Source organism: Panthera onca, chromosome A3 (genome assembly GCF_046562875.1).
Source record: "Panthera onca isolate mPanOnc1 chromosome A3, mPanOnc1 haplotype 2, whole genome shotgun sequence".
Taxonomy (NCBI): domain Eukaryota; kingdom Metazoa; phylum Chordata; class Mammalia; order Carnivora; family Felidae; genus Panthera; species Panthera onca.
Window position 1 is genome coordinate 50,014,052 of NC_138341.1, and position 12,386 is coordinate 50,026,437.

The 12,386-nt window shown below is 49.9% G+C and overlaps 1 protein-coding gene across 5 annotated transcripts in view; it reads right to left on the minus strand.

Annotated features, from left to right (window-relative positions):
* TET3 (tet methylcytosine dioxygenase 3) overlaps nt 1-12,386 on the minus strand; it is a 105,817-nt gene that overhangs the window by 10,898 nt on the left and 82,533 nt on the right. For all 5 annotated transcript variants that reach the window (XM_060657371.3, XM_060657379.3, XM_078444615.2 and 2 more), the window contains 4 exons: nt 7,740-7,948; nt 5,805-5,955; nt 3,029-3,118; nt 2,380-2,517 (listed from right to left, as the gene is read on the minus strand). In XM_060657371.3, coding sequence (XP_060513354.3) covers nt 2,380-2,517; nt 3,029-3,118; nt 5,805-5,955; nt 7,740-7,948 — 588 coding nt within the window. The remainder of the gene's footprint in view (nt 1-2,379; nt 2,518-3,028; nt 3,119-5,804; nt 5,956-7,739; nt 7,949-12,386) is intronic.

The following is a 12,386-nucleotide window of genomic DNA, read 5'->3' on the forward strand; positions in this document are numbered from 1 at the left end:
AACAGACAGCTATCCTTGTTTTTTTAAAAAAGAAAAAAAAAAAAAAAAAGGACATACAGGTAGTCACAAAGATAAAATTTAAATGGGCAAAAAAAAGAAGAGAAAAAGACGTTCACCCTCTCTAGTCATAAAAGAAACACAAATTACAGTGAGATCGTACATTTGCCACTCAGGTGGGCAAAGACTAAAGAAATTGTGAAAACCCTGTGTTGCCAAGTAAGCCAGAGAAGCAGCACTCTAAACCTATAAATGTCCTTACTCTGGGACGTCAAGGGGATTATTCCACCACCGCACCAAGATGAGGTAAGGATGGACCCCCACTCTGGTTTACAGAGGGGGAGTCTGGAAACACTCACTGTCCATCCACAGGGGAAGTGGTCAAATAAATGATGGCAGAGCCATACATACTGCCTTACAACATGTTGAAGTAAGTCTACATCCAGTGACACAGAGAGCTGTCCATCATGCATTCTTACAAAAAGCGGGTCATGGAACAGCACATACATATACTGTGATCACATCTGTGTAAAACTGACACAGCTGTGCACACACGCACATGCATATATTCAGGTGCCTGAACGGATGGTCATTACAATGCTAACACTAGTTAGGTCTCTAAGATTTCAGGCAATTTTTACTTTACGCTTTCTTATACTGTTTACTTTTTTAGGCAATAAATAGTTTAATTAAAAAAAAAAAAAACACTGTTCATTTTGGAAGAGGTTTACTTTTTTCCACTCCAAATGCTACAAAGCTCTGGGATCAAAATAACCTCACTGTGCTCCTATCTCCTAATGTCTCCTCCTCCTTCCCTGCCCCTCTTCTAATCCTGGAGGTCCCTCCCTTTCTCTGTGTGTCAGCTCGAAACCCTCACAATACAGTGTGGACAGGGGCCTGCCTCATCTTGCTTCTAGCCTTGCACATAAGGGAAGGAGGACAAGGTAGAGAAATAAAATCTCGTGCTGGGCCATCAATCCCTGTGTTACACCCCAGTTATACCCAGACTCTGGGAGCCCCCTTTCAGGTGAATTGCCATTGCTTCTGCTTCTTCCACAGTTCCCCGGGGAGCCCTGCCTGCCCAGGACCTAGTTAAAAAGCAAAGAAGAGAGCTGGCATCATCCCTTTGAGGGGGTCCCCACTCAAGTCCAAACCTCCCCTCTTCTCCATCTGCACTCACTCCCCTAGTGACGGCATCTAGCCTCGTGCCTGAAACTGTGAACTACATATTCTCCAGACAGCCCGCTCCCCTGCCTGCTCCACGTGTCCACCTGGACATCTGCCAGGCATCTCAAAACAGAACTCTTCATTTTTACCACCAAACTGGGCTTCTCCTGTGATTCTACATCTCAGCGTGTCACACCAACACTTGACCAGGTGCTCAAGCAAAAAGCCTTGGGTGGCTCTCTAGTCCTTCCTTGTCATATCCTACATCTGTCCATCAGCAACCCCCGCTTGGCTGGCTGTATCTTCGAGATCACCCAAAGTCTGTCCAACCACCACCCTCCCTACCCTCGCTCCTGTCCAAGCCCTGTCACCTCTAGCCTAGACAGTGTCCCAGCCTAATTGGCTTTCTCCTTTGATTCTCTCCCACTCACCCCATCTCCACATACTTCTTTTCTATCTGCAGGAGCAAGAGAGCACTTCTAACTTTATCAAGGAGACCCTACCACTCCCAGCTTCCCCTCACACTCGGAGCACAACCCACAGCCCTGTCCACCTTCTGGGCTCACTGTGACCTGGTCCCTGCCTGCCCCTGAATCTCTGTGTATGCTGGTCCTTCTGCCTGGAGCACTCCATCCCCAGACATTCGGGTCCCTTACTCTCTTGCTTCATTCATGTCTCAGCTCAGGTACCCCTCCTCAGAGGGACCTTTCTGCCCATTGCATCCCAAATGGTATCTGCTATCACTCTAGCCCTTACCCTACTTCATATCTTCCTCACAGCCTTCAACACTACCAGACACTAACTGTATCACATACTTGGGCAGGGCTTGGTCCATTTTATTCCCCAATATCTACAGCAGCATCTGGGGCACAATAAACATTTGCTCGGTGGATGAATCAAGAATGGTTTGGATTTAAATCCAGTGTTCACAGAGACCTGGAACAGTCTTTAGGTAAGGACTCCAGGTGCCCAACAGACTGTGTTCTACAGCATCCACCTAAGACATGGAGACCAGACCAGCCTGTCCAAGCATTCCGGTCCATGCATTTCTCAGAGAAGTGGGCAGGGGCAGCCAGTATGGCAGGGCACCTCCCAGAGATATGAGACTCTTGTCTCCAGGTCCCTCCCTACTCTGAGCCCACCTGTCTGCTTAAACCAGTCCCCCTCCCAGGACCATCCCGCAGGGGGAGCTGTGACAGGTCCAGGGTTCCTTACCACTGTGCAGCCGTTGTAGAGGTTATGCTGGTCCTTGTGGGCATGGGCACAGAAGTCCATGCAGGCTGTGACCCCCGAGAAGGGCCGCCCTTCCTTCAGCCCCAGGCGGCAGTCAATCGCTATTTCCTCATTGGTCACCTGTGTGGACAGCCAAGGAGAACTGCTCGTGTGACCTGAGGTCAGTGGCCTAGATTCTGTGCTGAGGAGGCAAAGATAGGTCTTGGAGGGAAGGAGGTTAAGGACCATGGAGGCCTTGCAGAGGGGCCGCAGGAGGTAGGCTTTCCGGATGAAGCCTCCGTAGAAATTACTTCCTTCTGGGTTAACTCAAGTCCTCCTCACCTCATCTGGGAGATGCACAGGTGACAGGAGAGAGAAACTTGAGCCTCCCCAGGAGAAGCCAGACCAGGAGAGGTGAAAGATTACTATGGGGGGAGGCACGAAAGCAAGGGATAGGGGAAAGATGGTCTGGGACGCAGTTAGCTTGTTGTCAAGAAAGGATCTCATCAAAGACCTACATCACTGCTCTATCTCTAGCTGAGCTTTTCCCATAAGGAGCACAAATGAGCCCACTCTCCCATTTCCTGACTTCAGGGAACACGGACAGAGATGCAGATGACACGTGGGCAGAGAAAAGCCCAAGACCCAGTACCTGGTTCTGATAGGCCTGGGGAGCTAGCCTCTTGTACAGGGGAGCGACTTCAGTAGCCAGGTCCTGGAAACTCTTCCGGAGCACTTCTTCCTGTGGAGAGAACAGCAGTCACACGTATCCAAACCAGCCCCACCTGGCAAAACTCTACACACTGGAAATTAACCTCCATTCTAGAACCACCGTTGGGTTGCTGGGAAGGTAGGAAGTGCCATCAGGTGTTTTTACAGGTTCCATCTGGGAGGCATAGGGTACCATGTCTGTTTTAATGTTGGAGACACAGAAGCTCAGGAAAAGCTGTGGCCTGAAGGTCCAGCCATCCTGACTGCTAAGCTACTAGCTCAGTGCCACTCAGAACACATAAAACAGGTTGTTGGTTTTGAGTGCTCAACACCCTAGGTCAGAAGTTCGATGAAGTAGGCAGGTAAAAGCAGGATCAAAAGGTGTGGCTTTTTCTTCTGGTGTTGCAGGCAGGCAAATGAAGGCAGAGAGGGGCGGGTCAAAGTCTAGGCCAGGAATTCCACAGCCAGCCAGGCCCAGAGCCTGTCATGAGCCAGGGACACTCTATTCTCTAGACCTGCACCATTGCATGTGTTATCATGAGCTCTGTGCTGCTTCTGAAATATATATTAAATTGAATTAAAATTAGATAAAATTGGGGCACAGAGAGTCAGCTCTGAGCCTGCATGGCTCAGTTGGTTAAGTGTCTGACTCTTCATCTAGTTCAGGTCCTATCTCACCCTTTGTGAGATTGAGCCCCATGTGGGGCTCTGTGCTGACAGCATGGAGCCTGCTTGGGATTCTCTCTCTCTCTCTCTCTCTCTCTCTCTCTCTCTCTCTCTCTCTCTCCCCTTCCCCCACTCACTCTCTTTCTCTCTCGTAATAAGTAAACATCTAAAGTTAAATAAAATTAAAAATCCAGTTCCCGTTTTACGAGCCACATTTCAAGTGCTCAGTGGTTACATGTGGCTCCTGTGCTACACGTTTTTTACAGAGAACGTTTCCATCATCACAGAAGGAGTTCCACTGGATAGTGCTGCCCCAGACAAAGCAGCTGCACCCCAGCTACATTTGGCCAAGGGTTTCAGGTATCCACAGCCCCTCCCTAGCCCTCCCTCTGAGGGTGGCAGGTAGAGCTGGGGGGGCTGTTTCTACAAGGCCTTGAGCACAGACAGGCATGAAGAGTTTGCAGAGAAGAAAGAGGAAGAAGAGAGAAAAAGAAGCAAGTTCATAGAAGTAGAGATGGAAAAGCAAGACCAATGGCTCAGCGGTCTGTCCAGTAGGGTGGCCAGAGCTGCCAGCCACTGCCAGCTGCCTGTCTCTGGCTGCAGCCCAGAGGCTGCCACCAACATGGTAAGCCCACGGCCAGCACAGCACAGGGCTGAGGCCCTTGAGCTCTGGGAAGACCCAGACCTGACTTCACCATTACTGCCACATGGCCCTAGGCAAGCCATTTGCCTCATCTGTAAGGTGAGTAGCAACAGGGCCTACATCTGGGGTGTCTTGAGGTTAACAGAGATGCACACCCGTGAGGTGCTGGCCAGAATACTCAGCACTAAGTAAGTGCACAGAAATGGCAGCTGATAGAACAGGGGAAGTACGTGTGAGAAATTAAAGCAATGCCTTTTCACTCCTGGTCATTCCTAGTTCCTGTGGCCCTGGGGCTCCTCTCTTCATTGAAACAACTGCATTGAAACAACTTGCTTCCAGGGGAGGGCGGATGCCACCATAGAGAAAAGTCCAGTGTCAAATCAGACTATCAAACTAGCTTGTGCAATAGTCTAAAAGCCAGGCTTTGAGGCAAATAAAGTTCTGCACTTGAAAATGCTTCCTTTTACTTCTGAAAAGCAGGACTGGATACCCAGAGCATAGAAGTTTATTACACATAGGGTAGAAAAACGTGTGCCCCACGGGAGTCCCCACGCCCATGGAAAAGGAGGAAACCCTTCTTGTACAAGGAGCTCGGGGAGATGTGGAAGGCAGAACTGGGGATCAAGATGTTGCCTAGATCCCCACAAAGGGACCCAGTACCCTACCTCACAAGAGCTCAGGTAGTGGGGAGGGGGTAGGTTTGGGGGCAGATGGCAGGGAGCCCAGACAGACCTGTACCTTCTCTGCATTTGGAACTCTGCATGGAGACCACCTCCTGGGATGGCCTTCACAAGCACAGCAACAGAGGGGAAGGGGCAGGGAGGAAGGCAGCCTGACCTGACCGGGAGGCTGCAGACAGGAGGCCATTGTGGACCCTAGTCCAGTGCCTAAGAGACAGGCTAGGCTCCCAGCAAGAAGACAGCAAGGGCCTGGAAATGTGGACAACCGCACAGAGACATGTGCCTGGCTGCCAGGTAGAATGAGGGGCACTTCGGGAAGCCCAGCACTGGCCCCAGAAAGTGGCCGAGGCCTAGAGGCCTCTTCCTGCCATACCTCCCACCCCTACAAACACATCTTAGAAAGAATGAAGAAAAGAAATGACTCTTGAAGAAGATCAAATTCTGGTGAGGAATTTGACCATTTACCTTAAAGAGACTGTTTTAAGCTGGGAGAGTCTGAAATGCCCATAATTGGTTAGGTTTAATTTTTCACTCATCACACCCCTTCACACCACACCCCACATACCTTACTTCCCAGCAAGATAAGGTCAGTTAACAAAATAAAGCCAGTTGCATTATCTGCACATGTGAGTCAGGGTGTGCTAACCCACCCCCCACCACACTACCAGAGACGGGAGGCAGGGTAGGACGAGCCGGAGGGCCCCACCGCTCCGCGGAACTCTGCTTACCTCCTTGGGGTTGTCCCCCACGAGGCGGAACTTGCGAGGCGTCTTGCTCCGAGCGTATTTGCAGCCGTTGAAGTACATGCTCCAGGAACAACCAAAGGAGAAGGAGGCACCGCAGGTGTTGGGGTCTTTGCCTTGACAAGCGCAGGTCCGGCTGCAATACGCATCACACGTTAGGCATACAGACACATTTTTTGTTCGGAAATCGTCCTCCTACATCAGGGGGGAGGTCCTGCTGAGGCCTGGCACCCATGGTCTCCCAGTGACTGGGACCACATCCCTCCCGCCTTTAACTCCTTCCCCAAATTTCCTCGCATAGAGAGTCAGCTCTGAGCAGCCCTTTCTGTTCCCACCCCTGAGCCTGAAGGTCTAAGAATCTGTCTTTGGGAGGGGAGCCTGGGTGGCTCAGTCGGGTTAAGCGTCAGAATTCGGCTCAGGTCATGATCTCACGGTTCGTGAGTTCAAACCCCATGTCGGGCCCTGTGCTGACAGCTCAGAGCCTGAAGCCTGCTTGGGATTCTGTGTCTCCTTCTCTCTGCCCCTCCCCAGCTCGCACTCTGTCTCTCTCAAAAATAAACAAACATTAAAAAGATTTTTTGTGGAATCTTGCTGGGAGAAACCCCTGGGTGTTTTGAGGCAAGTGGGAAAAATCTAGTCAAAACCCCAGTAAGGTTTATACTTTGCCTTAACACTAATATCATGACGGGTTCCAACACAGACAACACAATCAGGGAAGTGACATGGGCTACAGAGTTTGAACACGCCTGCTTCCTTCAGGCTCAGGTGCTGACAGGCCTTTAAATAAATAAACACTGACATTATAATCCAACAACGAATCAAACCTGGAAATGCTCCAGATGCCCCTCAACTGGGGAGTGGGTAAATGAACTGTGAGGCGTCCAGCAGTGGCAAACTACTCAGCAATCAGAAAGAATGAGCTACACACCTCCACAGCTGAAGCCCAGAAACGCTACGCTCAGGGGAAAAAGAAGCCAGACTCAGGAGGCTACCCCCCGTATGGTTCCGTCTCTACAACATTCTTGCAAAGGCAAACTCACAGGGACAAGAAGCAAGAGTGGTGGTTGCCACCGGCAGAAGGAAACTTGCTTACAAAGCAGGCACAGGGGAACTGGAGGGGATGATGGAATGGTTATACATCTTCGCGGCGGCTACGTGACTGTAAACATTTGTCAAAACTCTTCAAACTTGGACACCTGAAACTGATACTATGTTGTATGCTACCTAACTGGAATTTAAATACTTAAAAAGAAACCTCTTCAAACTGTACATCTAAGTAAAAATACCTTAATTTAAGAAGTGGGGGTGGGGGACTCGGGGGCTCAGTCGGTGAAGCGTCCGACTTGGGCTCAGGTCATGATCTTGCAGTCCGTGGTTTTGAGCCTGTGTTGGGCTCTGTGCTGACAGCTCAGAGCCTGGAGTCTGCTTCAGAGTCTGTCTCCCTCTTTCTCTGCCCCTCTCCCGCTCGCACGCACTCTCTCTCAAAAATTAACATTAAAAATTTAAAAAAAAGAAAAACACCTTAATTTAAAAAGTGGCATTTAATTTAAACGCCTTAATTTTAAAAGACCCTAGAGGGGCAGGTTTTATGAATACCATGATGCCTTAGATTTGTGGGACACTCATGCACTCATAGCTGTTCCACCATTAGAACCTCAGAGTCCCTCTGAGGTTCACCGGCAGAGCCAAGCTAAGTCAAGGGACCCTTCTCTTGCTGGGACCAGAAGAACCCAGGTCAGGATTGTGGGAGAACTTCTTTCATCACAGTCCCGACTGCAGGACAGACAGGGCCCTGGGAGGGGCCAGCGCCGCCCTCAGGGGGGCCCAGGGTCTCCCCCTGCATCTGCCCCCCAAGGCCCTGCCAATGGACACTTGGCCCAGCCACCCCAACCCTTGCGCGCCGAGATCCCACCCACGTACTCATCGTTGAGGCCACATCTCCGGCTGGTGGGGTTCCCGTACTTCCGGAGGGTGTCGGTGAGCTCTTGGTAGAGGGTGTCTCCGAGGCTGCGGGGGATGCCCTCCCAGGCCAGGATGAGGATGACGATCACCGCGTTCTGGCAGTGGTGGCCTGCCCGGTGCCGCACCAGGCACAGTAGCTTCTCCTCCAGCGTGTGCCTGCGGATCACCTGCAGGGGGGTGGGGTGGGGAGGGCACTGCTAACTGTGGGAGCCATGCCCCCACACTCCTCTGCATGGGATGCCATACACCCCCCACCTCTGCTGACCAGACCTGGGGACGCAGGTCTTTAGGGCAGTGTCCACAGGATACTACAACCTGGTAATGGCAACCATACAGGCTAAGAGACCGTTACAATTAAGGAATAATAAAGACAAAAGTTATTTTTTAAGAGCAAAATAAAAAATATTTACTACAAAACGGAAGTTACTGATGAATTACACAGACTTAGGACTAAAAACACACAGATAAATTGGTAAGCCAAAATATATTCAGAGATTTTTATGTATCTTAAAATATTTACAGAGAAAATGCTGCATATCTGTATGATTTTAATTAAAAAATAAGGGCCTTGGTGCTGTGGAAAACAATTTTGGGTAGTTTCTCCAAAAGCTAAATATGTAATTACCATATGACCGAGCAATGCCATTCCTAGGAATATACCCAGGGTGACCGAGAGCAGGGACCGCGTCAGGTACTGTTCATAACAGCCAGACAGCGGGCACAACACAAGAGTCCATCAGTGGATGCATGGATAAACAAACAACGGAATATTCCCTAAACAAACTATTCCCTCCAAACAACGGAATAGTCCTCAATCTTAAAAAGGAAGAAAAATCTGACTCATGCGACAACATGGATGAACCTGGGTAACATCATGTTAAGCGAAAGAAGCCACACACTAAAGGATCCACACTGTGTGATTCCACTTACAGAGGGTACCTAGAATAGTCAAATTCATAGAGACAGAAAGTAGAACAGTGGCTGCCAGGGTTGGGGCGGAGAGCGTGGGGAATTATTACTTAACGGGTATAGAGTTTCTGCATGGGATGGTGAAGAAGTTTTGAAAATACAGAGTCGTGATGGTTGCAAAACAATGTGAATGTTGGGGTGCCTGGGTGGCTCAGTCAGTGGAGCGTCTGGATTTCAGCTCAGGTCATGAACCCAGGGTTGTGGGATCAAGGCCTGTGCCGGGCTCTGCACAGACAGCGTGGAGCCTGCTTAAGATCCTCTCTCCCCCTCCCTCTGCCCCTCCCTCGCTCTCTCAAAAACAAAACAAAACAAGAATGTGAATGTAGTGGATACCACTGAACAGTACACTTAAAAATGATTAAAATGGCCAATTTTATGTTATGTATACTTTAACACAACTTTAAAAAATTAATAACATACCTCAAACCAGTGAACTATATACTTTGAATGGATACATTGTATGGTGTGTGAATTATATCTCAATAAGGCTCTTAAAGAAAACAAAAGCAAGGGCCTTGGGCTCTGCACTGCTGCCCAGCCAGGTTCTCACCTAACTCTCACACCCAGAACTCTGTCCAAAAAGATGCGGCATGGCAAAGGACCCGGGAGCTGGGGGACGAGGTGGCTGATCTCCCATAAGAGCCCAAACTAATTCTGTGACCTGATAAGATGAGGGCCTGTGAAGAGGGGAGGGATGAGGACAGACTGGGAAGGGCTTTCAGGGGAAAAGAACTCAAGGCAGGGGTTCCACAAAAAAGTCTGTACAAGGGGCTTTCATAAGTAGCTTCCTGCTCTAGAAGAGGAGCAGGCAGATGGCAGGGTGGAGGGGGAGAGTGACAGGGAGACCACTAACAAACAAAATACAAACAAAAGTGGATAAAGTGCTGAAGTAGGGCAGTGGGGAATGAAACAGGAAAAGGAATGTATTCAGACTCATTGAGGAGAAAGGTGACCTTGGGACCATCTGACTCTAGGGGCTGAGGGACAGGGCAAAGTCTTTTTTTTTTTTTTTTTAATTTTTTTTTTTTTTTAACGTTTATTTATTTTTGAGACAGAGAGAGACAGAGCATGAACAGGGGAGGGGCAGAGAGAGAGGGAAACACAGAATCTGAAACAGGCTCCAGGCTCTGAGCTGTCAGCACAGAGCCCGACGCGGGGCTCAAACTCACGGGCCGTGAGATCATGACCTGAGCCGAAGTCGGATGCTTAACCGACCAAGCCACCCAGGCACCCCAAGGGACAGGGCAAAGTCTTAAACGGACTTCCACTTTTGTGGCACAGGACAGTGGGTGGAGTGGGGGTTGTTTACTGATGAGTTAACTGGGAACACGCTGGGGCTACTTGGGAATGTCTGAGTGGCTATTTCTAGTAAGACCCCAATACACTGGGTCTGGAGGTCAGGAGAGGCCTGGGCTGGAGACGCACTTGGTCATGAGTACAGCAGTGCAGGGAGCTGTCCAAAGAGGCAGCCAGGCAGGCAGTATAAATAAGGAAAGTGGGCCAGATGGACAACTGGGAGTGGTGTGGACCATGGCCAAGTGAAAAAGCACACGCCCCTTCAAAATGGGTAAGCCAGGCCTTCTCTCCATCAACCACTGCCTGATGGGAATCCCAGCCTAGTGCAGCTACCTCTTCCAATTTTAACAAGAAGAAAACAGAAACCTAGATTTTTACATGAAATCTCTCCTTTCAAAGATGTGAGCACCTAATTCAATTTTTAAAATCACGGTAAAATACACATGACGTAAAATTTACCACTGCAGCCATTGTTAAGTGTATGGCTCAGTCGCAGAAGTACCTTCACGCTGTTCTGCAGCCGTCACCAGACCTCTGTCCACCTCTACAACGTTCTATCTTCCCAAACAGAAACTCTGTACCCACTTAGCACTCACTCTTCCTTCTCTCTGGCCCCTAGTCCATGGTAACAACCATTCTGCTTTGTGACTCTCTGAATAGTTTGACTACTGGCAGTGCTTCATACATGTGGAGTCATACAGAATTGGTCCCTGGCATAACAGCCTCAAGGTTCATCCAGGTTGTAGCAGAGGTCAGGATTTCCTTCAAAATTTTCAGGGACACGTTAAACAAGATATATCCCTGGCCCATGAGTTCCTGCTCTGAGCCAACCCACAGAAGCATTGGTTATATCATTATTTTTAAAACTTTCTGGGATCAGTAACACACGAACATGTCATTAAGTCATGCAGTATTAGAGCTCCCTGTGCGATTGCCTGGCCTCCGCAGACTGAGCCGGGTACATCGTGAACACAGGTTCATGATCACACATCACAGGTGCTGATAAGACAGCAGTCCCTGCCACCAGGGTTTCTGAGGCACTACTGTCAATCTCTGCTCAGTGCCCAGGGTAGGGCACTGGCTAATTAATCGCCCTCACGTGCAACATGTGTTCAGAGCACACAGGGAAACACCTGACCTACCAAAGCTGAGGTTGAGGCCACGTCTCTTTGGTTTCCCAAGTGGCAAACACATAAACGTGATAAGCACAAGCAGACAGCTCTCTGTGGCCACACCCTCACAGGCCGATGGGTACACTCAAAAAAACTATAAGAAAACAATAAAGTGGAGCTCCCTACCCACACTATGAAGGAAGGAAGCCAGCAGGACTGAATGCACCAAGCGCAAAAATCAAAAGGCCAAGGGAAGGCAGGAAGACACCAGTACCTGAGTGTGGCCATACGGATGGTTCATATCCCACCACAGACACAGACAGCACCCCCCCCCCCCCCCCCGCCACAGCTGGGCAGGAATCCCCCGTGCACTGAACAAGAATAGCACAGCACCAAAGGAAGCCCACATCTGTCTTCCTACTCCCGGTACTTAGTTCCAACCCTTGGGGTTCCCCAGGAGGTCTGTTCCAACCCTGCCCTCAAGAGGCCTTCAAATATCTGCTTTCTGACCCCTGTTATCTTTACAGACTGGCCCAAGCAGCATCTCCAAGGTTCTTGTATCCAAAGCGCATTTTTGCTGTCTGTGGTGTTTGCTTCTGGCATGTCTCCATTTATTCTGAGCCTTTGGAATGCTACCTGGTCACTCCCTTACTCCCATGCTTGCCGACTTCCATACTCTGTACAAGCCACCTCAAAACCGCAGATTATCAGTGGGCTCCCTGGGCTATCTCACTGCTCTCTTAGATCCTTCTCTCAACACACATTTGCTGGGTACCCATGATGCGCCTCAACTTTGTCCCCCAAGAGCCTGGCCAGGCAAGTCTAGAATTTGTCAGACACACTGCTTTTAGATGAACCTACTGGCTGGGGGTTCAGGCTGTAGACAAAGACATGAACCTGGTTCAGATGAAAACCCAGGCTCTAGATGGGAGACCAGAACAGGCGGTGGGCAGGAAGAACCACAGGAAGCACCATCCACCACAGGCAGCTGGATGCTGCCGCTCGCCCGTAGCCACAGACAACTGCCTGGGTTCTTGACGCCACGCTGACACTAAGGACAATCTGCCCCTCTTGGCACTTATGGGTCACTTCCCAGTGTGTGTGTGTGTGGATGGGGGGGGGGGGGGAGCAGGGGAAGGGAACACCTGCCCTTCTCTAACTTCCAAGGAGGTAGAACTCTTTAGATGAGCTCTACCACCAAAACAGATAGGGTATTTGGTGGCTGTGT